This window comes from Choloepus didactylus, chromosome 6, assembly GCF_015220235.1.
Source record: "Choloepus didactylus isolate mChoDid1 chromosome 6, mChoDid1.pri, whole genome shotgun sequence".
NCBI lineage: Eukaryota > Metazoa > Chordata > Mammalia > Pilosa > Megalonychidae > Choloepus > Choloepus didactylus.
Window position 1 is genome coordinate 111707603 of NC_051312.1, and position 26929 is coordinate 111734531.

At 35.5% G+C, this 26929-nt stretch overlaps 1 protein-coding gene across 3 annotated transcripts in view; it reads right to left on the reverse strand.

The window, feature by feature from the left end:
- The window catches only part of MTMR2 (myotubularin related protein 2), a 143365-nt gene that overhangs the window by 97446 nt on the left and 18990 nt on the right, over positions 1-26929 (reverse strand). For all 3 annotated transcript variants that reach the window (XM_037841180.1, XM_037841181.1, XM_037841182.1), the window contains one exon: positions 7025-7130. In XM_037841180.1, the coding sequence (XP_037697108.1) occupies positions 7025-7130 (106 nt within the window). The remainder of the gene's footprint in view (positions 1-7024; positions 7131-26929) is intronic.

The following is a 26929-nucleotide window of genomic DNA, read 5'->3' on the forward strand; positions in this document are numbered from 1 at the left end:
AACACAAATTCTGAAGGGATAACTACTTTTGCCTGATTCAAGCCTATTAAATATTTCAAGACAGGGATAGATATTTAAGAACAAAACCCAAAGTATCACTGTATGTCTTAATTTTCCAGAGCCGCTATGACAAATACCACTTAGTGGGTTGGCTTTAACAACAAGAGTTTTTTGTCTTATGGTTTTGGAGGCTACAAGTCCAGGCTTTCTCCCAGAGTCTCAAGCATTCAGGCAATCTTCCACCACATGGCAATCTCTCCTTGTATCTGCTCCTCTGATTCTACTGACGTCTGGCTTCTCCTGGCTTCTGGCTTCTCCCAACTGACTGTGTCCAAATTTCCTTTGCTTATAGACTCCAGTCATATGGATTAAGGCCCACCCTGACTCAATTTGACTTACTCTAAATAGGATCTTTGAAGATCCCATTCACAAATGAGTCCAAACCTTAACTTATTAACTAATAATAACATATTTAAAGATCCTATTTATAAATGGGTTTGCACCCACAGGAACGAGGATTAAGACCTAAACAGGTCTTTTGTAAGTTACATGATTCAATTCCAATATACTATTTTTCATATGTTTTCTGAGGTCAAGCAGGCCTTCTAAAATGAAGACATAAAATACACAAAATATAATTCCATTTTAATTTTTTTAATTTTTAATTCTAAACTATAGACAAACATCAGTACAAATGCTGCATCATGGGTTTCACAAAGTAAAGGAAATACTGCATAGCATGCATTTTAATTTATATTTCTGTCAATCACCACCGTTTGAGGGACATCCTTCCATTAAAGCCCGAAACTATACAAGTTATACTTTATAAATAATAGAGCTGTGAATCTGAATTTTAAAATCCTGTATTTTATGAATTATACTTCAGTGAGCAAATAAACAAATCAGATGCAAATTACCTAGGTTCTTAATTTCACTAAGTGGCAAACCTTTAAAATATGTTCCATTTAAAGAAAGCCTAATTTTTAGGATTTAGCAAATTATTATGACCACTGAATCATTATATGGCTGTTTCTTTTTACTTGCTAGTGCATTGGAATAGCCAGAAGGAAATACCTGAAATTGCTGAACTGTAATCCAGTAGCCTTGATCTTTGATAATGATTGTATAACCATATAGCTTTCATCTAGTGACCATATGATTGTAAAAACCTTGTGACTGACACCCCCTTTATCCAATATATGAAGTAGATAAGTAATAAAATAAAGACAAGCATGAAAAAAAATAATAATAATAATAGTTTGGGAATATGGGGAAAAAATACCCCTACATAAACTATGGACAATAATTATAGTACTACTTTAATAATCTTTGAACAATTGTAACAAATGTAACTACTGTTAAAAAACAGAATTACAAAAAGGGTGTCAACATCAACTGTAACAAATTTTCCACATCAATGTAAGTGATGGTGGTGGTGTGGTATACGGGAATCCTGTATGTTATGCATAATTGTTCCGTAAACTCACTCTGATTAAAAAAAAATTTTAAAAAAAGAAAGCCTAATTTTAAAAATTGCACATTTATTTAAAAATTATACTTTGCATTATTAAAATCCTTTATAAAATGATTATTTTAAAAAAGTGTTTTTAATGAAAATAAATAGGTGTTACTGCCAATGAAGAGCAAATGAAGCAAAGAGAAAATGTTCTGCAATTATGTCACTGAGAAAACATGATTCGATTTACCAAGCCTGGATTTGTGCTCAATTTTTCAGAAATACATCGACCAGATTATAATTGTATAAGGTTTTCTCCATAATAAACAAGGCTAACAAGGTGAAAAGTAATACAAATAGAATGGATATCTAGATTAGTTCCATGTCCCAAACGACTTTCCAATCTGCCTTACTGATGCAAAGGCAACAAATCTTGTTTGAACAAAATTTTTTTTTTTTTTGAAGTAATACATAGGAAGAATTTTATTACTAAATACCATATGAGTATACAAAATGCATAATCGAATAACAGCTAAAAAAATAGTCCAAGAAATGTGTAATACACATTTTTTGAAATGATAAAAATGTATCCATGAAAAATATAAAATGTTGCATATATATACAATATATATTTATATATATATATAACATAAATGAAAACTGTAAATAAGAAATGTATACAACAGCGGATGGGAACACAGCAGTTTTACACAGCGATCATTTTGTTCCAGATGGCCAGTTCTATTATTTACATGTTGCACTGAGGAAGTGAGCAGGAAAGAGATTGTTTCCACAGTAGGTGTCTTTAAAAGTCATTTGCATTGAAAAACGAGTTTTCATGTTAACTGAACCAAGGGTGAGAAATCCTTGGTCTGAGGTTGATGGAAGCATCAAGAGCAGTGGCTGGACAAGAAAATCTTGTTTGAACAAATCCTTTAGTAGCTGTTAATCTACTAAAAAGAGATGTTCTTCTTTCAGGAAAGTGTAATTGTACAGTACTGGTAGCTGAAAAATCTATATAATTTGATTTAATACTTTTAATGAAATTGGATTAGCTTTTTAATACATTGCCTTTTCCACACTTTATTTGATAGCTGTTACTAAAGGAGCTTATAAAACATTGAGACTCAGAGCAGGGATAAATAGTGAGGCTATGTGGAGAACACAAAACAGAGGTTAACCAACTTCAAATCATCTGTGGATGGTGATTTTCAAAACTACATACCATACCCTATCGCCACACATAGAGCCAAACCATGGTTGGTCAAAATGCAACACACAGCTATTTATGCAGTTAGTTCTACCTATAACACCCACATTTTATGGCTACTAAAGATATACATACTAAAAGTAGATCAACTAATAAAAAGGGGGGCATGGAAGAAGGGGAGGTAGTAAAATTTTATTACAAAAACCCTCTTTTTCTGATTATTTAGAAAAATGATTCTCATTTATTAAAAAACTAATACTGAAATCCCCTATTTCCACCAAAAAAAATGTATAAAAGATATTTCTTAAGAGATTCTCACAGCATTTGGAAAAACTTACCAGCAAAATCATGTGAGTACAATCTCTTTAGGTAGAGTGCTGTACAAAAGTATGACTGGACTGTGATCAACTAAAGGCTACACCTTGCTTTAAGCATGTTATTTAAATCATCCTTCTGAATATTAGGTTTCTCATCTATCATTTGGGACAGCAGTATCTGTCTCACAGGATTGCTGTGAAAGGTAAATGAGTCAAGGCATGTAAAAATGGCTATCACAGTAGCAGGCTGAATTTGGTTCCGTTATTAAAAGTACATCCCACTCTCCCATCTCCAAAACACATACTTATATATTTGAAATCAGCTGCATCTTTAAAATACACCAACATTCAATGTAATTTTTCATTGCTCCCCAACCCTCAAGTGAAAAAAAGACTATGTAGCTCAAGTAAAAAAATAAGGAAATAGAATAACAGACAGCCTAAACAGATCACCTTTCCATTTTTTCCTCTACTCCTTTGGGAACTCTACTTTGGAAAGGACAGCTAACTTTTGTTCCTGAAACTATCTTCTCCTTAATTTAATATTTATCAACTATCTGTGCATTCATCCAATAAAAATTCTCTGAAGGTCCATTAAGCGGTGACGGATGCTGAATTAGTAAGGCATTAAGGCAGATACATAGAAACAATTTCTGCAATAATGGAGCTGATGTATAAATTCAGCATATTGCCTTTGTACCCTACTGCTAAGGTAACCATGTAATTTATTATACAAATCAGGACACCTCTGTCCTGGACAAATGTCAAACCTAAGGAGACAACAGGCATAAAACAGGTCTATCCCGGAGAAACTTGCAAATATGATTACTCTAGCCATAATATTATCTCCAAATAGGGTGGGTGCAAGATGATCTTTCAGCTTCAGAAGGGAAACAAAAGCACTGTTACTTTTTTGGGGGGAGGGAGCCTAAAAAAATAAGAAAATGAGCTCACCTAGCACCCAAATCTTGGTATCTAACATATAATAAAAAGAATCAATGCACCTTGGAGAAACAGATGATCATTCTAGGATTAGGGTAAGAAACATACAAGAAAGCAAGAGAGTATTCAAAAAAACTCCACAATGATGGGAGCATGTCAAAGAGACAAGAGCCGAATGAAAGAATTCCCAATGGTCAAAGATGGAACAATCTGAGCAACAAAATAAACAAAAATAGTAGTGGATGATAACATGAAATATAAAATAAATATCCATAAGTCTGTACTGATATAAATGATTGAACAGCTAAATAAATGGGGAAGAAGAGTCAAATCTTCCATGCAGAAGAATTCCAAAAATTTATGTAGAGGTACCAACCTCAAGGAGATGGAGCCTAGCAGAGCACTCCTTAAGTGTGGGCTGTACATAGTGACTTCCTGCCAAAAAGTATGTTATAAAAAAGAGGGGAGAAGAAAAGAGTATCTTTACAATGGAGAAACCTAACAAACACTACTTCAGCCAGATAATCAAGGTTAACATCAACGGTGATAAATCACATTGTTAGTTAAGATGTGATGAAAATGGCACTTCCTGCCCAAAGCATATAATCCCAGCCTAATCAAGGGTAAAACATCTGACATTCTACAAAATACCTTGCAAATACTCTTCAAAATTATCAAGTCATTAAAAACAGGGAAAGTGTGAGAAAACTGTCACAGCCAAAAGGAGCTTAAGCAGACATGACTACTAAATGTAATACAGTAGGTTGGATGGGACTACGGAACAAAAACAAAGTCACTAGGTAAAAACTAAGGAAATCTGAATAAAGTAGGACTTTAGTTAATAATAATGTATCAATATTGGTTCATTACGTGTAGCAAACATACCATATTAATGTAAGATGTTACTAACGGGTAACTGGGTGTGGATTATATGGGAACTCTCTGTACTATCTTTACAATTTTTCTGTAACTCTAAAACTGGTCTAAATTTCAAGTTTAATAAAACATAAGAAAAAATGCTAATTTTTATATACAAATTAACACTAGGACACTCATTTTTCCACATGTAAGCCAGTCACTTGTTATTTATGATACGAAATGGTGTTCTGAGGAAATGAAGGGGATCTGCATGCACAGGAGTTGAGAATACATCTCGAGATGTACCGCAGTTCACATATGTGCCAAGTTATGTTGTTGAAGTAAACTAACCTTCACAAGAATATACAAAATGTTTAAAACATTTCATCCCAAGAATCAGCAGGTACAATATTATATTAATAATGTAAGCATAGGTAAGTGGCAGAAGTGACATTTCTCCCATTCCTAGTATGAGCTCTTCATCAGTCACAATGGAAGTTAAAAATAATGATGAGCTAATAAGATCTAACCAAAGTAGGCCATCCAATTTCAAAATTATCAAGAAAACTATAGGCCATTAGTAAATTTTCATTAAACTGATGAACAAACAACAGTATATAGATAATGTGTATTTTAAACAATAACAAATTAAGGAAGGGCAACAATGGATTTATATCCACTGCTGTTAACAATGAACCTGCCCCAAATGCATGCTATGCCTTGCGATAAAAGCTAATGATATTATGATGCCTCCATCATTAGTAAAACATATATCCAGATTATGAGGATAAGTCTTCACAAATTTTAGTGATGTTTAAAATCATGCTATATTCATCCTAGTATTTCATGAAATTTTACTAAACTAATGACAAATATGCAAAAGCCTTTATAGATGTTTATAATCCATCTTCTCAGATCTGTTGGATTCTGTTTTGAAAATGAAATAGATGAATAAGATATATTCTCAATATAGGCTCAACAGCAAAACTTCATTAATGAAAACAATGTTTTAGTTAACAATGTACAAGTGTAACTTAAATGAACAATTCTTTCTGCTAAGAAGCAGTATATGAATGAGCTTTTACATATGGAATTTCTATTAGCAGTACTAAGGGTCAAAGGGAACAAGAATGGGGAAGTAGAATGGGTAAGAGAAGAGCAATGGCATACTTTTTATCACACTGTCATTAGCTGATTCACTGAGATTTGGTGAAAACCCAAACTTAGTGAAAAGAGAGGACTAATATTTATGAGGGTTTTTTTGTTATCAGCAAATGTTAAACATAGTTTGTGCAGGAGACTGGGGGAGCATGTGGCCTAGTAGACAGGGGTCTGAAGTACACTGGAATTTACTAAGAAATTCATTTGTGAAGACTGTAGTTGATTACTGCATTTTCTTAAAAAATGTATTTTGGAAAATTGTATACCGTCAATTAAAGTACTTTTGTGCAAAACAAAACAAACAAACAAAAAAACATCGTGTAAGTGTAACCACTGAGAAAACAGCCACTTGACTGGAACAGAAGATTAAGAAGTAAGGTTAGAGGATTAGCGCTACCCATGAAATTCATTTGCTCCATCATTCACAGGCAAACAATTATAGAAAAACAGATGAATTCAAAAATGCACAAAATGTTACAGGATACTGCTGATATGAATAATTTCATAAAAATAAGATCTTTAATAAGGAATGCTTGCAAACTATAATGAGATGTGGGTGCACGATAGCATAGTGTTTAAGTGATTTGGCTCTAGGACCTGACTGCATGGGTTGAAATATTAACAATACTATTTCATTAGCTATGAGACCTGATAATCTATGAGTCACCATCTGTAAAATGGTAATGATAATAGTAGTACCTCACAGAATCTGTAGTAGTATTACAAGAAATAATTCCTGTACAACACTTAATGTTTGACACACAAAATAAATGTGAGCTATATTATTGGTCATTATTATGGGAATAATTATAAAAATCTTATTTATCACAAAGATGTTCACTAATTATCTTTTGACAAAGAACATAAAAGTTATCAAACTTGGAGATGAACTACATATTTTTCTTTTACAAATAAGGAAGAATTCCATATTTGCTGGCCTTTTCTAAGATATTTTGTAAGAATCTGGTCTTTGAGACGACTCCATCAATATTTTATACTTAATTGAAGGTCATATTGATAGCATTCGCCAAAAATAACTAACACAAATATTTCATCAGAATATAAAAACAGTCTACGTACCCTTAAATCAGGAGAAAAGTTGTCTGCAGAAGTTGAAATGGAATCTGATGATATGACAGAAGCTGATTTTGTATGCACTGAATTCTCTGAATGAGAAGTGGAGGCACTACAAAATACAAAAGCAGAGTACATTTGAAAATGGGGGCTTTAAAGACCAATTTCAGAAATGTTATTTATTATACAACCTCATTGTTTACTGAAATTCCCATTTGTCAACTATCGTACTTTGCTTTATCTCCAAATACTGATAAATTACAAACTCTAGTTCTACAGAGTTAAGTAGTCTTACCACCCATATTCCCTAAGGACAGACTTCCCCAGTAATAATGAACACACTCCAAGCTAATTCCTTTCTTTTATCTATCCATTCACCCACCCATCTGTTCTAATGAGCATTCACTGAGTGGTCCAATGTGCTAAACACTGTACCAGGCACTATAATTTGGAGATAAATATGACACAGTACTTGTGTTCATGAAGTTCACAAGCTTGTAACAGAAAGAGATAAGTAAAAAAAAACTGTACAATGTGATAATGGTTCTAAAAGAAGAATCTATAAGGTGCCACAGGAGAGAAAGAAAGGAAGCACTTAACTGCCTGGAAACGTCAGGGAAGAGTTTCCAGCGGAGATGATGTATGAACCGAGTCTTGAAAGACAAGCAGCAAATTGCCAAACTGACAAATAAGGGGATTCCAAAAACAAACAAAGAGCACTGCAAATGTACAGAAGTATCAAAGAGCATGGAACATTTGAGAAACTATAACTAGCTCAGTAGAGCTTGATAAGCAAAAGAGCAGAAGATAAGAACAGAAAGATGGGCCTGCTTTGTACTTACACTGTACCTTTCCACCAAGTCAAACTCCACACTTCTAACATGCCTCTCTTAACTATCCACTTTTTCCATTATACAATCTTAAGTAACCACAATCTAGTTATTTTTATTTTCTTAAATTTCTATAAAAGTTTTGGTAACTGATTACATACTACCTTTTATTATTTACTGATTCATAAACATTTTTTCCCTCCAACTAAATTTTAAGTGCCCCAAGAGCAAGGATTATGTCTTTTACTTCTTTTTCGTTCTCCAAAACAGCCACTTCAGTGCCTACATATATTGTTAACAGGTATTACATTAAATTCAAAAGCATAATGACAACATACTATGCCACAAACTGAATGATTCACATAATTTCCTTTTATCAGTAAAAGAAAGTTATTATTTAAAGTAAGAAAAATCAGTGGTGGGAAAATCTCAGACACTGAATTGAAGTTCAGTGTTTCGATTAAAAAAAATGTATTTTTCTACAACCCCATTCCTATTAAAATGTCTTCCTCATACCAAAAATAAAAATTTTATCATTAGATTTTGATGAAATAATCAAATATTGACATTGTGATAATATTTAGGAATGACATTTTGGTTTTAAAATAAACTTGTTCACTATAAACATGCCTATAACAATAACTAAATTATTTAAAGAAATTGCCACTTCATTAAATGGATGAAGAACTACTCTAGCGGAAACATTTATTTTTTTCAAATCAAGCACCCCTTTATTTTACTTAGTATATCAAAGTATGATTGTGGTTATTTGTTTATATCCAAAAACTATATTATACAAAGGAGAAGTCATAAGAAATTGTCTATTTTTTTTTTTACAATTATCTAGTTTTATAATGTAAGGAAAGAAAAACTGATAGACTAAGAATGTTTTTCTTTCTTTTCTTCTTTTTTTTTAGGGGGGGAGGGGATAGTCAATTTCTGAGTAATTAAATGCCATCTGCATTAAAATAATAGACAAAACAATCAACCTTTAGAGATAATACTGTGCCTTTCTTGCTGGACTTTACTCAGGGCAGTTAGTGCTCATCTTGCTTTCTGTTCCCTTGTGGCTAGGAGAGACATGTGACACAATTTTGGTCAATGAAATTTAGAAGTCTGCTAGTGATGTAGTTATTTTAGATTATTTGTTTTTCTTCTTCCTTTGTTTAGATATGGTTTATTAATTTTCTTGGGGTATGGTAGGAACATGTTGGAAGCAAAGTAGTTATTTTAGGTTATTTGTTTTTCTTAATCCCTTGTTTTGTTGAAATGTTTGTGTGGGTTTTTTGGTTTAATTTTTTGATAGTTAAAAAATAAAAAAAAATAAAAAAAGTCTGCTAGTGGTTACAGACACCTTTTATTTTCTTAATAAAGGGGAGCAGAAATGGCAAGACAGTGCTTCACCCTTACCACTTCCTCTTGCCTGGAATGCAAATGTAAAGCCTGAAAATACTGTAGCCATCTTGTAAACATGAGCAATCGGCGGCCTACTAAAAATAGGAAGTTAAAAAAAAAGAGTACAGGTCTTCACATCATTGAGCAGCTACAGCCATACCAGCAACTCTCTGAAATTCTTGTTATATAAAATAAATTAGCTCCAATTTTTAAATTCACTGTAATAGGGTTTTCTATTCTGTACAGCCAAACACAATTCTAACTGCAATCAATACCTCATAAAGTCTATTTTGGACACATTCTAATGTGTAATACTCTATATGCATATGACTTTCCAAGAGAAATGAAAAAACTCTTAAAAGTCAATGAAACACAACTTGAAATTATGTGTAGTGTATTCTCTAGAATATAATATTAGAATATTGTACCAAGTATCACTAAGAAACCAAATGTCTCTTTAGAGCCAAAATATGAAGTAAATAAATCTAAGAGAAATAAAATAGCAAACAAAACCAGGTTCTGCAACGAATACCTTGCAGTCACAGATTCACAGAATCAGTCTTCCAAGCCAAAGTGTGGCAAAAGAGCCTTTAATTATTAACTTCTATTCTCAGACATGCATACACATGGATAGATATTATAGTCAAGGATGCTATTTATACCTGAGTAAGTGTTTACATGTATTTCAATAGAACCAGTCTATCAAATGCTTTAAATGCCAGGTCAGCAATGAGGAGATAGAGGGGGAGTGAGATGGAGTTATATCACAGTACTGTTCTTGTGATTATTACAGTCATACACCCTTTGTCCCACAACCGAAAGGTATCAGGATTATGTGAAAACTGCAGAATTTTAGCAACAAGAAAGACTGGCTGATGTTTGCTGTGGAAGGTACAATTCCTTAGAATCAAAAGGCATGGTGACAATTCCCTAAGGAATCCTATCCACATTAGTTAAATTGGGATATTAATGCAATTCTCTTCTGTGTGTGACTTTAGAAAGTTAAGTACTTTTCCCTTTTCCTCCCAAAGTCCATAACAGCAGACAAGAAGAAATGGGTAAGCAGGGTGTTTTGTTTCCTAGGCTGCTTAAAGCAAATACCATGAAATGGTTTGATTGAATAGGAATTTACCAGCTTACAGTTTTGAGGCCAAGAAAATGTCCAAATCAAGGCATCACCAAGGTGATGCTTTCTTCCCAAAGACCAGCTGCCGGCGATCCTTGGCTTCTCTGCCACATGGCAAGACACATGGCAGTATCTGCTGGTCTTTTCATTCTCTTCCAGGTTTCAATGATGTCAGCTTCTTGCTTCTGTGGCTTTCTCTCTCACTGTCTCTCTCTCTTTCTCTCTCTATATTCATTCCATTTACAAAGGATTCCAGTAACAAGATTAAAACCTATCCTGAATGAGGTGGGGCACACCTTAACTGAAGGATCCTCATCAAAAGGTCCTACTTACAATGGGTTTACAGCCAGAGGAATGGGTTAACTTTAAGAACATGTTTTTCTTGGGTACATACAGCTTCAAACCATCACACAGTTAACACAAATATATAAATAAGATTTTCTTTATCTCCTCTTCCTATCTACCCAATGCAGCCCTGCACAAAAATGCAAGGTTGCAAACGTTTTTAATGCTGTATCATGACCCCTAATTCATTAGGGAATTAGAGATTCTGGAAATGTAAAAGGTTTCTTTATTTCTGAGCATCTGACCTGTTGGAAGAACCAAACTTTAAAATTTTACTGTACAAAAATCTAAGATATTTCTTAAACAGGATACATTTTAATATAACTTACCCAGTTCTGGATGAATTACAATCAGTATTAAAGAGGTCAACTCTGGTGCTGGGATGCAAGTACACATGCAGACAGATGATTGTGGTGGATGGCCATACAGCTACCTGGGTACTGACCCCCAAGGCCTGAAACTTACATTTTTTAAAAATCATTCTAGAACATCTATTTGGCTTTGGTCATTTTCTTCTTTCTTGAGAAGGGATATAGAGTATGGGGGGTGGGCGGGGGTTAGGTGTATGTGTTAAGGTGGTTGTAAGGCACACTATAATGCAGAGCTCTATTTTCTGTAGTTATTTTTTCTTTCTGTCACACTGGCTATATTGCATACTTCTAATCTCCATGGCTACTGCTATAACATAATCTAGTTTCCACTGGTTTTTTCCATTTCTCCTTTGGGCAAGCTCTCTCTGTTTACCTTCTACAAACTATTGCACAAATAAGCTCTGCATTTTCTTGAATTCATATACCCTTCCTCACACCATTCTAGAACAGAATGCCCCTTTACCCCAATTCATTTATTGACATCCTACCCTACTCTTTTAGTCCCAGTTTAAAAGCCAGTTTTGCAAGAAATCTTCCTCAGATCTCAATGCTTTCATTGTCTTTTGTCTATTATTGCACTTAACACATTCCACACTAGTTTAGAGATCTTTGTTTACATGGACATCTTCCTTTTTAAATTATAAACTTCAAGAGAAGAAAAATTTTGTAATCAGCAAGACATTTGAACTCAGAGAAAAGATCACAGTCTGCTAACTTCATTAAGTAACCAATACCACTTCAGTGCTCAGATTTCTTAGGTCCAAAACCCTGACCATAGTCAATCCAAACATTCCCATTATCCTTGTCATCCTGGTCCCTTCTTCAAAAATGCCAGACTTTTACTTATTTTCTGCACGATTTTTCTGTAAATCTTCAATATAATAATAATAATAATAATAATAATGATAAAAGGACAGACCTTCTAATCAACTCTTCTGTTACACATGTTCATTATCATAGTATTATATGTTTTTCCAACCTATGTTCCTTATCCAAGTCTTCCTTAAGCTACTGACTCTCTTCCTAAGCTTTACACTGGAATCTTTATTCCAAAGTAAACCTCTCTTACATCTTCAAGAGAATTCTCCCTTCCATCTCTTTGCTTCAATTGATAACTCCCCGGGACTCCATTTCCCTAAAGGTTTATCTAGAGGATTCTTCCTTCTCCTACATATAACAAAGCCCAAAGGTGAAACTGGCAATTCCCCAGCTCCCCCCACTCATTGCTTTTCCATCTTCACATACAAACGCCTTCTCCTCTGCGGTTCATGCCATTTGAGTAAATAACCTCCTTGTTACTATCATCCATTCATCTTTTAGTCACTCCTCCTCACTTACTACGGCTTTTTCATCTGGTTCAGTCTTCTTTCTACTCCAAAGCTGCCATCATCATGGGAATTTTAATGTCCATAAGGATAAGCTAGCAACAATCTAGCTCAAAATTACTCAATTCCTATGTCCCTCATCCACATTCCCATTTCAACAATGTAGTCACGCCCTGGACTTTTTCATTTCTGGTAACTACTCTACCTCCACAATTTATGCTATCCTTCCAAATATCTCACTTCCCTAACTTTCCCTTCATCTAATCTTTTACATAATGGAGACAATTAGTCCCTCAGCTCTCCATTTCTCATTGTCTTTCATGATTCACTGCTCTTCCCTCTCTACTTCATTTCTCTCCCTGTCCAACCTGAATGTATACTGTAACATTTTATATTCTCTCAGCAAACCCTCGATGCCCTTACATCCTTATGCTTTGGCCACAACTGCCATGCTAACCCCTAAATTTGGACCAATATAACCACCTGCCTTCCCCTGGGCTAAGCTTGGCTACTAATGGAGAAATCTTCAATTAGAGACCCTAAAGGCTCATATTTGGAAACATCAGCTAGGCCAATGCAACACTCTCATTTCCCAAGTGATTTTCCTAAGCCAACACCATCTTTCTCCCAAATCCATTACATCCAATTAATCCAGAGGCTTGAAGAACCTATTTCCCTACTATCTCTTTAATGTATCCCCTCTCCCATCCTTAGTAGTATTGTCTTAATACCTCTTCCCCGGACAACTGTCAATCACCAGTCTCTTTTTTTCCCACTCACTCAATATAACATCCCAAATCCACATCAAAGTGATCTTTCAAAAGCACAGATATATCCTATCACTCCCTTGCTTAAATCTTCAATGACTCCTCACTGCCTACAGAATCAAGCCCAAACCCCTTAGCATAATACCCAAAATCTTCCATGATCTGGTCCTTGTTCTACATAGCCAATTGTAGCTCTTACTCATCTGAAGCTATTACAAACAACCTGCAGATTTCCTAGGTTCTCTAGCCCTTTCTAGCCTGTGTCTTTGCTAACCCTCATCTTTGCCTGTAATGTCCTTCACACCCTATCCTGCCCTCTTTGCCTCTATCCATTGTGTAGACATGACTACTACTTCCTTTACAATACACTGTACATAGTTCCATCATAATACCTGTAACATTTCATTGCATTTACTCCCCTACAAGCTCCTCTTCTCAGATATTTGTTATTGTTTACTGTTCTGAGATTTTTTTTAATTTTTATTTTATTAGCAATACACAACATAAAATTTCCCATTTAAACCATTTTCAAGTATACCGTTCAGTGGTGTTAATTACATTCATAATGTTGTGCTATTATCAACACCATCCATGACCAAAACTTTTCCATCATTCCAAACAGAAACTCTATCAATTAAGCATTAACCACCCATTCCCCATTCCCACCCTGTGCCTGGTAAAGTGTATTCTAATTTCTGACTCTATGAACTTGTATATTCTAATTATTACATATAAGTGAAATGAGATTCCTTCTTTACTACAGAAGATGGTTTCCGCACCTTGTTTGCATGAAAACATGTAAAGTGTGCAAAAAAAAAACTGGTACAAGTGTTACCTATTATTATTTATGACAACTGAAGTGTTACTGAACACATATTACCCCATATCAGATTAGCTGCGTAGATAAAATTACAATAGCAAATGTTGCCGTTTCACCTTTCATCAATACTATCTTCAAGCTGATATATATCAGGAATGAGACTACAAATACCCACCAGTAATTATAACCCTATATTCACTGGGGGGAATAAACAGCAAGAACTACAATTAAAGACCTAATGCTTACAAAATAAGAAATTACATCACTGGGACAATATTATGTTAGAAGCATTAGAAAAATGAATATTATTCTCACTATGGAAATATGTATCTTGGCACTGTAAATGCAGCTTAAAACTTAAGTCTGTCATAGAAAATGAAAGTTATCAAAGGTGTGTCTCATAAAATCTTGAAGTTAAAGATTTCTACTTTGAAACTGGTAAGAGTATTTTCTTCCACAAAAAAGCTCTAAAGCCCTTAAAGGTACCAAAAAGGACAGGACAGTCCCAGTGGAAGATATGACCTAATTATGTCATCAATAATAACCTCTCTCTGAGAAAATGAGTAGAAATTGAATGTTTATTTTGCCTATTATAGTTTTCTACAGAACTACATTCCCAAACTGTTAACTACAACTTGACCGACACTCCAGTTATACAAGAATCAATTTACATTTTCCTTTTTCTTCCCTTCTTTCTTTCACATTGAATATGATTTTTCTTTCCTGTTTTCATGTCTAAGTCTTCCCTCTCTAGCTCAATAAGCCTTGGCTGAGTCCAGCTAGAATGAGCTTACACCCAGGTTCACTCAAGAATGTCAGTCTCAGTCTTTCAAATATCATATATTCAAATCTACAAGAATAATTTTCTCCAAGTATCACTCTAACAATTCCTTAGCACTTAAATTCATTTTGACGAAGGTGCTTATACTAACACCCAAATGCCTCTGAATCAAATTAAATCTCATAATTGCAGCTTTCAAAGCGTCAAGGCACTCTACCACTGAACCACTATACCTAATACTACTAGTTCTAGTTTACATTGTCACAAGCTAGGCCAACCTGTCCTTTGCCACTGGTCATGAGAACCAGACTCCTATCACTTTCTAATTTGAGTATCTTTTGATTTAGTCTCCACACTCTCTTTTTTCCTGATCAACTGCTGTCTTTGCCACATAAAACTTCTGTTGAGGTTCATTTCCCACAGAAGACCAGTCCTAAGGTGTTCTTATTGGTTCCTTACAATGATTCTAGTCATTCTAGCAACCTTTCCATTTGCATTCAGTTATAGTTATGTTTACCAATGATTTACTATGTTTATATTGATTTATTGTTGCGGATATTGATCCATTACATAGTGGGCATATTTCTTTTTTAAAAAGACAGACAATAGTAAGTTTTGGTAACGATTTACGAAAGGTGAAGTCCCGCTACTGGTGTGAAAGTAACATGGTGTAGCCACTTTGGAAAACAGTATGGCAGTTTAACTTTAAAAGGTTAAAGAGATTTACCACATGATCCAGCAATTCCACCCCTAGTTTTCCTTCTGCAGTTAGTGTGTGTACATTATCTTATATACCACATATAATGTGCCATTTCCATCAAAAGACTACTTTGGTCACTGGGGCTACCTCTTAAGTGAATGACAAAATAATTCTCAAAAAACTTGTGGGAAATGCTTTTTAACCATATGTAATTTCCACTGGGATAAAGGAGGAGTAATTAGGAAACTGAAAAACCAGAATTTTAGTCCTTTCTAGTTACCTGCAGTATCCTTTAGCCACTTAATCCTCACTCCCCATTTCAGTTTCATTATCTTTGAAATGAACTGAATAGACTATTTTTAGTAGTTCTTAACTCTTTGGTGGTCATATAGCTCTTTGAGAATCTCATAAAAGCTGTTTCCTGAATCGCTTACAATTTTAGGGACTTTAAGGTTAGAAATCTGGTCTAGATGACCCCTTTTAGATTTAATGCAGTCCAGGGTTTCTGGAATGAGTACATTACTTTTTGTAATATCTGCACAATATAAAAGAATATTGAAAAATTATATTAAACTGTCCCAAAATTTATAATACACACACACACACACACACACACACAGACATGAGCTCATAGGCTAAAATAGCACTATATGTGAAATCTTCTTCCTTTTAAATACAATTACGTAATCACAGCCTTAATCCTGAATATTAAGACACAGAATATAAGAGAAATAGAAATATCCCAATACTGTATTTCTTACATACAATAAAGTCTTTAAGAAAATATTTATGTAAAATACAGTCAATTGAGAACTAATCCAAAACCCAGGCTCATTTCAGGGGCTCTGAAATATCACTGTACAAATTTAACACCTCTGCTTATAGAGAGATGGAAATGGCATGCTATCAAGAAATATAAGCCACAACTTTATTTTCATTGTTTTCATATAATGTGACTTTACCAGAAATGCCTATCTTTTAAAATACACTTGAAAAATATTTTAATTTAGCTAAGTTATGACTGTATTTCAAAGGTCTCAATTAAAAATATACAGGCAATAATTCAGGGGAAAGAGATCTCCTAAATATATATATATTTGGCTCAGTGACTCTTCTCTCTAAATAAATAACTTAATCAGACTACAGTGGAACATAGGCATGTAAATTTAATTGGCTCAAGAACATCACCCTTGGCAGTGCCAGCCAGGATTATGTTTACAAGAATTCTTATTCTGTGATTAGCACACTTACTCTAACCTTGTGACACCAGCACACTAGAACTGTTTATTAGCATCAATGGCCTGACTCCTGTGAAGCACTTCTTCTGCGCCAAGGTGAAAAATGGAAACGCATGATTTGGAATAATCTTGGGACTTGCATTTCTGATAGCACACTCATTTTTTCTTTCAAGTGCATGTGGTTTTCCTTAATAAGTCTCTTCCCAAATCTGCTGACCATACTCCATTTCTTAGAGTTCAACCACCTTCTAACATTTCAGCAAACGGTCTATCCTCCCTGGTTCCATTTTCTCAGAACCCACTCATTCCTTAATCTCCTGCAATCTGGCTTCTGCCTCTAACAATCCCATAAAATGGTTCTTTCTCTAACTACCAATGACCCCCTAATTGCAAAAAAACAATCTCAGTTCCAATTCTATAAATTCTCACCTCCCTTCATAGCATATTATTTTGGTTTTCCCAACTCAGTATAATTTAACAATACTTTCTTAGCTCCTACTATATGCAAGATACTCCTGTTCCAGGAACTCCTAGAGATACAGAAATAAATAAAAAAGACAGGGCTGCTGCCTTTAATGAGCTTTCACTCCAGCAGTGGGGCTTAACACACAAAAGCACAACACAAAGTAGAACATGATAAATGGGTGAGAGAGGGAGAAACAAAGCACTTGGGTATTTGGAGATGGAAAAGCTCATATACAGCTTTAATTTAGAGGCCCAAGAAAGGCTTTATGGAAGAGGTGTCATTTGAGGCTAGCGAGAAGGCAGAAGTGGTTCAACACATGAAAAAGGAGAACAATTACACAAAGCAAAGGAAGAATACAAAAAAGTACAAAAAAGTAGAAAATTCAGGGCATGTTAAAGCTAATATAAGAGGTAGACCACGTTGGTTGGAGTACAGTGTATCTATAAAGTGCAATCATAGACGAGCCTGTAAAGGTAGGTTTGGATTAGACTGTAGAAGGTCCTGAAAAATACATTGATATTTAGTAAGCAGTGAGAAGCCACTGAAAGTTTCTGTGCTTTTTAGGTAGGTCAAAGAATGGATTATAAGAACAGGAAAATCTGTTAGGAGCTATTATACACTATTCAAGTCAGAGGTACTGAGGGCCTGGACTAGCAATAAAAAGTAAATAGAAGGAGTGGATGTAAAGGACACTATGAAGACAATCGACAGAACTTGGCAGCTAACTTGATATGAATGGCAAGAGAGAAAGAAGAGTCAAAACATGATCACAAGTGTTGCTGACTGAAAAACTAATAACGCCAAATTAGGGAATAAAGAAGAAAAGGGGGAGTTCAGGGAAGATGGGGAAGGTAATGAGTTATCTTGGAATTGTTAAGATTGAGGAGGCAGCAAGGCATCCATATGGCAACATTTAGCACAAATTAGACTAGTAAACCAAGGGATTTAAGATTTTACCCGATCATTCATTCAGGCAATGTTGATTTATGCTTACTCTGTGTTGGATGGGTGGACAGTAAAGATACATGCAATAATAGGGGATGCCTATTTAAGCAGATGCCTATTTATCTATGAATCTGATTGTAATGAATGCTTTCAGAATGGTTTTAAAAAATACTATAGAAGTATAGAGGAGGAAAGGATTAAATGTGGCTGGGAAACGTTGACAGGCTTGAAAGATGTGCCATTTTTGCTGGACACTGACCTACTAGTAGAATTGATAGGTTAAGTAGGGGAGTAAAAACACACCAGACAGAAAACAGCATACGCAAATAAAAGATTATTTGGGGGAACCTACCATCACTGGCCTTATGGTTCATGGCACAAAAGGCTGAGGATACATTCTATGAAGAAACCTGGATATGATGCTAAGAGCTCAGATTTTATTCTGTAGGCAACAGGGAGCTAGCAAACATTTCTTGGCAAGTGTTACATGATTAAGTCTATAAGCAGACTGATATTCTGTTTGATTTATGGAATATGGAGTGGGGGGAAAATTCTGTAAGTTAGATCAGGTAATAAGCTACTGTAACAGGAAGCTAGATCACTTAACAGGCAATTAGAATTGGCCACATAATGACAGAGGAAACAGAGAAGAAAGAGCAGATGTGAATAGGGTGTGTGGAAATAATGCAATGGATTTTGATGTTCTTGAGACCGAAGTGACTGTAAAACATCCAAGTGGAACTGTTCATCAAGCTGCTCAAAATGCAGTTGTTGACAATTCTTGAAGAGATCAGCTAGTTGATATCGAAGTCCATGAAAGTGAATCATGTAGTCCAGAGAAAGGCTATAAAGCAAGAAGATATTTGAGATATAGTGAATGAAACTACATCCATTTGCACAGAAACCTGAGGTAGAGAAATGGGGGAAAAAATGTTCAGAGGGATGAGAAAATCAAGGGTAAAGTTTAGTGAAAGCCAAGAAGCATTTTCCAAATTGGTGGTTAACAGTATTCAACATTTCAAAGCAGTCAAGGAAAATAAGAGAAAAATCCATTGGATTTATTAATAAGATATGTTAAATCTATTAGCATGTTAACACTGCCTATGTAATTTTTTAGAAACACTAATCTAATATGAATGAAAAAATTGATACTTCCAGTCCCTCCCTCAGCACAATATACATCCACACCTACTCTTCCTTCCCATCTTAGATGATATAAAGCTTCCCAGGTCCAAGGCCAGTCCTTCCTCCTGTACTCTTAATTGTTCCATCCAGTCTCTTTGGAAGAGGTCTTTATGTATATGTGTGTGTGTGTGTACAACAATCACAAGGAACACATTACAAATTGAAAAAACTCAGCTGTTAATTTAGTCCCCCATTAAAAATTCAGTAAGATTCCAACTGATATTGTAGGATCTGAAAATAATTTTTTTTAAAAGTGTCCAATGACAATCATTGATCTCTTCCCCCCATTTTTAATTCAAAATTTTTAGAGGTGCAATTTACATAACATAAAATTGACCATTTTAAAATGTACCACTCAGTGGCATTTAGTACATTCACAACATTGTGAAACCATCACATCTATCTAGTTTGAAACAACTGATTTTTTTTTTTTTAATCTCATGGAATTTTACTGTTCCTTGACTCTTCATCTATTTTACTGTTTAAGATGACTTCATTTCCCTCTACTCCACTACTCAGTAGTCACTTGACCTTGGACAACATGTTCTACCTCTCTGAGCCTTTCTTTACATGTAAAATGAGATGATAATAGTATCTACCTCACATAATTGGTCATATATTCAGTTCATTGTGCTCCAGATAAAACCACCAATTTACTTCAACCCCTGGCCTCTATGAGTAATCAAGAGAGAACATCAGAAATCCAAGTGCTCAGTAGGAGTAAGACTGCCCCTCTATCTCTCTGACCTCCCCAACACCATTGGCAAGAGTGAAGAGGAGGTTCCGGAATAGTGAGAGCTCCTTTAGAACCTCACCTCCCCCTCCTCAATACTCACAGCCTCACAATAAGCTGTCTTAAAAGTGTAAGGACTAACTTCAACATGCCCTTTATCTCTGTTTTCACAGTTCCCACGAGAAGCTTGGAACTTGCAGGTCATCCCTTATCCTACTAATCTCTTCTGACCCATCTCCCATTCATCTCCAACTACCATGCTTCTGGATTTAAAGGTAAATCATCTTTAAAATGTCCTCTATTTCCAATCACTTCTTTAAATAGTCTCTTTACCTTTTGTTCAAATGAAAACTTGGACAAGGCTCCCCCTACAGTCCTCTGAAACGGAGGTTATTTTCTCTCCTACACCCCTCCCCCAAGACTGGGCATGGAAACTGGGTCTTGTTTCTTATTGCCACTTTCAGACTATTCTCTCTCCCTAAAAAACCCCAAACTTTTAATCTCACCTCATCAGACTATACTACCTGTTTCAGTTTTCTAAAGCTGCCAAAATGCAATATACCAGAAATGGACTGACTTTTGTAACAGGGATTAACTTAAAATTGACAGTTCTTAGGCCACAAAAATATCCAAACTGAGGCATCAACAGCATAATACCAGGACTCTGAAGGCTGCCAGCACCTGAGACACCTCTGTCACATGGGAAGGCACATGGCTGGCGACTGCTGGTCCTTTACTCCTGGGTTCCTTTGCTTTCAGTTTCTAGTTTCAGTGGCTCTCTCAGCTCCTCCGAGGGCTTTTTCTTTCCAAGCTCTCTCCAAACTTCTCTGGGTGTTTCTCTCTCTGGGCTCTCTAGCCTTTTTGTTTTTCATCCTTACAAAGGATTCCAGTAAAGGATTGAGACCCACCTTGAATTGGGTGCGTCACATCTCAATTGAAACAACCTAATCAAAAGGTCCCACCCACAACAGGTCTGCACCCACAGGAATGGATTAAAAGAATGTGGCTTTTTCTGAAGTACCTAACAGCTTCAAACCAGCACACCACCCAACTAGCTCCTTGTTGAACTCATCTACCAATATGTAAGTCACCTTCCCTCATTCTTGAAAGGTTAGCTTCAGGCTCACCATTGTTCTTTCCAATACCACAACTGCCTTAATTGTTATTGATTTCAATATCCATACAAATGAGCATTCCAACATCCTGTCTTCTCAGTTCTTTGACCTCCATTCCTACAATATTGTGTCTTCTGCTTTACCTCGGCCATTCTTCTCTATGACCAAACCCTAAGCACTGGCATTACCAATTACCTGGTAATGCCAGTGCTTAGGGTAATACCAGTGCTTAGACCAACAGCTCATTCTCTCTAGTACCCCAGGCAGCACCTTTAATTGCTCAATCCTATCAAGACTTCCACTGTTCCTACCACCTTTCATTGACTCTATTTCAGGTCTTCACCCCTCTTTGCTAATCTGGTTAAATGGTCCTTCAGTATATAATCACTCCCTTGCTCTTGCTTGCTTCATGGTACTTAGCTGGCAACATTCAAATGCTGGTTAAAACCAACTTTCTGCCTACTCCAGACCTGCACCCATACAGTTGAATGAGTCTAAAGAAAAACATACAATCTTACTATCTGGATTCACTTTGAATTCATGACCATTCAACTCAGCTCTTAACACTGCTCAACAATCAGACTACATTTCTCTAGGTCCATACACTCTGCCACCCTTTTAGACAACTGTTCTAGTTTGCTAATGCTGCTGTTTTGCAAAACACCAGGAACGGATTGGCTTTTATAAAGGGGTTTTATTTGGTTACAAAGTTACAGTCTTAAGGCCATAAAGTATCCAAGGTGAGTCATCAACAATAGGGTACCTTCACTGGAGAAAGGCCATTGGCATCCAGAAAATCTCTGTTAGGTGGGAAGGCACATGGCTGGCGTCTGCTTGCTCCCAGGTTGGGTGTCAAAATGGCATTCTCCAAAATGTCAGCATCAGCTTTAAACGGCTGTCTTCAAAATGTCTCTCTAAGCTGCTCTGAGTTCCTTCTGTTTGTCAGTTCTTTTATATGACACTGGTGATTTAATTAAGACCCACCCTGAATGAATAGGGTAACACTCCATGGAAATTATCCAATGAAAGGTCTTGCCCACAGTTGACTGAATCACATCTCCATGGAAACACCCAATAAATAGGTTCCAATCTAATCAACACTAATATGTCTGCCACCACAAGATTGCCTCAAAGAACATGGCATCTTGGGGGAGATAATACATCACAACAACTATTTCATATCTTTCTTCACCTTCCATCAACCTTCTCCATCCTGAATCTTAGAAGATGACCTATCTTCCTATTTCACTGGTAAAAAATAGAAGCAATCAATAAAGATCTTCCACAAGATCCCCAAACTATGGCCTATGGGCATTTGTACACATTTACTCTGCCTTCCCTTCTCTCACTATGGAGAAATCAGCCATTCTCTTATCTAAAGCTGGTCCAACAATTTGATCCCATCCACTATTGCCTACTCAAGAAAATCTCTACAGCAATTCTTCCCTTTGGCTCCTACATCATAAAAAATCTCCCTCTCTACTCAGTCATTCCTACCAGCATGAAAACATGCTATTACTTCTCTCCATGTAAACTTTCTAGACACTAGTTCATTTCTATAAGCTTCTTTACAGCAAAACTCCTTGAAAGAGACGTCTGTACTCACTGCTTCCAATTCCTCTTCTCTCATTCTCTCTTGAACCCATTTCAATCAAGCTTTTGGTTCCATCATACCAAGAAAATTGGTCTTGCCAAGGTCATCAATAACCTCCACTTTGTTAAATCCCACTTTCAATACTTAGTCCTCATCTAGCAATAGCATTTAAAATAGTTGACCACTCCCTCCTTCTTGAAACACTTTCAGTACTTGATTCTTAGGGTTTTTCTCCTATCTCACTAGCCACTTCTTCTCTCAGGTCTCCAGTAATGATTTCTTCTTACCTTCTCAACCTCAACTTTTAGCCCTTGTACCTTTTAACTTCTTGACGTACACCTCCCCTCCTTAATATTCTCATCCAGAATATCAGCTTTAAATATAACATCTCTAAGTTGATAGACCCAAATATATAGCTCTATCCCAGATTTCTCTCTTAAACTCCTGATTCCAACAACCTATTTATTTAACATCTCCACATGGACATCCAATACACCCAAAACCAAACTCCTGCTTTTCTCTCTGAAATCAGGTCCAACAACAGCCTTCCCCATCTTAGCAAATGATAATTCTATCCTTCTTTCTTGGCCCAAAGACTCTGAAGTCATTTTTGACTCTTCTCTCTACTACATAACACATACAACCAGTCAGGAAATCCTGTTGGCTGTACCTTCAAAACATGTCCAACATTCAATCACTTCTCTCCTCTTCTGCTATCATCATCATTTCTACAATCAACTTCCCTCTGGATGATTTCAACTGCCTATAAACCAGTCTCCTTGCTTCTGCTCCCCGGTATATTCTCAACACAGCAGCCAGAGTGATCCTTTTACAACACCTGATCATAGTCACTCCTCTGCTCAAAACCTTTCAATGCCTTCTCATGTTACTCAGAATAAAAGCTGAAGTCCTTAAAACAGCCTACAAAACCTTCACAGTCTGCCTCCCACCTCCACCCTCCCTGACCTCATCTACTATTCTCCCTCTTGCTCCCTTATACTTTAGCCACACAGTCCTCCTTGCTGTTCCTCAAACACATCAGGCAAATTCTGACTTCAGGACCTTTATACCTTCCATTATGTCTGCCTATACCTCTTTCCTCCTAAACTGCCCCATATTTTCCCTTTCACTTCCTTCACTTTTTTTTTTTCCCCCAAATGCCAGCTTCTTAGTGACATCTTCCCTGACTATTTGATTTAAAATTGCAAATAGCTCAAAATCTACACCCTTTATTATTTCTCCCAGAATACTTACTGTCCTTTGATAAACTTTTTGTTTCATTTATTTACTCTCTGGTCGCTGACACTTCCCTTAAAATATAAGAGCTTTGAGGATTTGAGGTTTTGTGTGTTTTGTTCACGTCTATATTCCCAGTGTCTAGACCTTGCACTCTCAATGGTAGGGATATTGCCTCAAGGGGACAAAAACTAGGCATATAAGTTGAAGTTACAAGAAGAAAAAGAAAAATCAGGTCTTATAAATCATGGACAGCTATTTAGCCCCTCCAATTTCATACCGCAAAATAGGAACAATAATACCTGCTCTACTTATCTCACTGGTGGTTATAAAGTCCAAGGGAAAATGCTGTTATAATGCTGTATAAACTATAAGAGTCTTTTACAGATAAAAATCACTGCTAAAAAGGGGGATGGGGGTAGACAGCATCCTGCAACTGACAATGTGTAAAAGTGGAAAATAATGTTACCACTAAAATGCTTAAGACTTACATTTAGGGCAAAAAACAAACACTTACGGAGCTAAGACACAAAAGGTATCTTCTCAGGAAGACTTTATAGATTAATGCCATTCCTCCTGGATGCAGGTCCCCCTCAGCACATTCATCTTTAATTCATAGTTATTTTTAATTGGTGCTTTGTTAATGTTTTTAAGTAAGTTTATGTTTTCTAGTTTAGTAAAAGGCACAAACTCAGTAAAGCCTGTTTACCATGGCATCTTATTTAAAAGTCAGAACTCTTTTAGAGATTAGTATTTATAATATATCCATTATATTAAAAATAACAGCAACAAAATGGGAGGCCAGATCTATTCACATTAAGGTAATTTAGAGGGATAGCTGATTTATAGGGAAAACCCATAAAATGAAGAAATAATTCAGAAAATCAAATCTTTCATTGCAAAGAAGACTTGTGGAAAAGTCACAAAATGTCAAAAGAAATCATATCACCTTATTTTTGACAAAAGCCAAATTGGATGGTATTTGAGAACAAAAATGTAACGACATAAAAATTCATGGGTTCATGGTCCAAATATACTTTTTTTAAATGATGCTTAATTCTGTAATAATTTCAAATAGTCAAGATTAAAATAATTATGTTACTCTTCAAATCAAATCAAGGCCATTCTATAGTTCTGCATTAATCACTAGATTCCACCCATTCCCAAAAAACAGATTTTTTCCCAATGTTTTCCAACTAAACAGTCATTCTCCAATATCCATAATCCATTTAACTGAAAGGCTACATAAATAAAGATTCATTTTCTATATCCTAAAAGATGTATTTTCATTATGAGAGTGGTTCCTAAAATGAAGCAGGAAGTGTTGACGAAGTAAGGGCCTTGTCAATGTTGACTTCTATCAATGGCCATAAGGAGATTTGAGAGCTGGAGTTGCTATATAAGATGCTCTCGAAGTTCAAATTTAAGATTTCATGATTCAGAGCACAGACATAAAGTCCTAGTACTACAGATGAATTGAAGAATTACAGTTCTAAATATTGGAAATATTAATTATCCTGGATTTTGCCACTTTTAATATCCCTTTCACTTCTTGATAGCCAAAATGCCGCTCCAACCCTACACACACACACACACACACACACACACACACAATTGTTTCATTTGAAAATGTGATTCAAAGACTCATCCTTCAACGTTGTTTCCTAGTTTTCCTGCATAAACTTTCCCCACAGAAAGGTCTCTCACACGTGTAGCATCATGGAAATTTGTTCCTCATCCCCAATTATATGGGTACTTTTTCTGCCCAAACGTTTCACCAGAATAGTTCTTAATAAATTATAATCATGATTCCATTCTGCTCCTAGAAATCCTTTAATGGATCTGCAAAATAGTACTGACATGGCTCACATATCTAAATCAAAAATAAATAGAAATTTTCCAGGCCCTGGATAATCTTCAAGTAATAAGATTCAGAAAAATGGTGAGTTAAATGTACTTTGAAACAAAAACAATTATAATACATAATCCCTCCCCTCAAAAGCATCTTTATCCAGCTAAGTCAAGAATGCTATGTCAAAAAATATTTACAAACAAAACACACATATTGTAAATTAACAAAGTTATTCTAAAGAGAATATTTTTCAAAGCAACAAATCTGATCACAGTATAACCAGCACCCTTGACTGTTCTCGCTAATAATACCAATTATACTTTATACATATATACTTATTCATGTTTATATCAACTCCTTTACCCTAGAGGCTCAAAATACCTCTTCAAAAAAAACTGTAATTATATTCTACTAAAAGTATTCTAATGTACTAAATCCTGATTTATTATCAACCCTTAGGAAGCACAGATAAAAATTATATGAAAATGCAAACTATTTACATTCACAAATACAAATTCACAGAACCATGGCCCTTGTAAATGGGAAATCACTCTTACTAAACTTTGCCTCTCTTTTACTTACTCATTCCACCTTAAACTATATTATTCTCTTTATTCTAATTTAAAAGAATCAAGCCAATATTATTAAAATGTTAACCTCTGGATCCAAAAAATAACCAAATGAATACACATAAACACAAGCCTGCCCTATCTCAGCAAGAGTGACAGAGTTTTCTTGCCACCACAAGATCAAAACAGAAATACCATCATCTGACTCTTAGTCATTTCCACACATTTATTGGTTAGCTGTTATTATAACAGAATGTCTTTTTCCTTTGCTACACTGTTTCTAAGAGCAATGCTCTACCCTTTTGGTCTCAAGAGCTCTACTGTTTCAAAGTGTAGCATACAGTTTAACAGTTATACAAACTAATAATGGGGGGTCAGGGGGAGTGAGAGGGATTACTCCTCTAAATGCTTTTCAAAGTAGCATCATTAAATAAGAAACCACTCTCCATTTTTCTATTTTTTGTTTTATTTAGATTTGGGATTTTTTAGTTATGCTTGAGTATTAATGAGGGTAAATA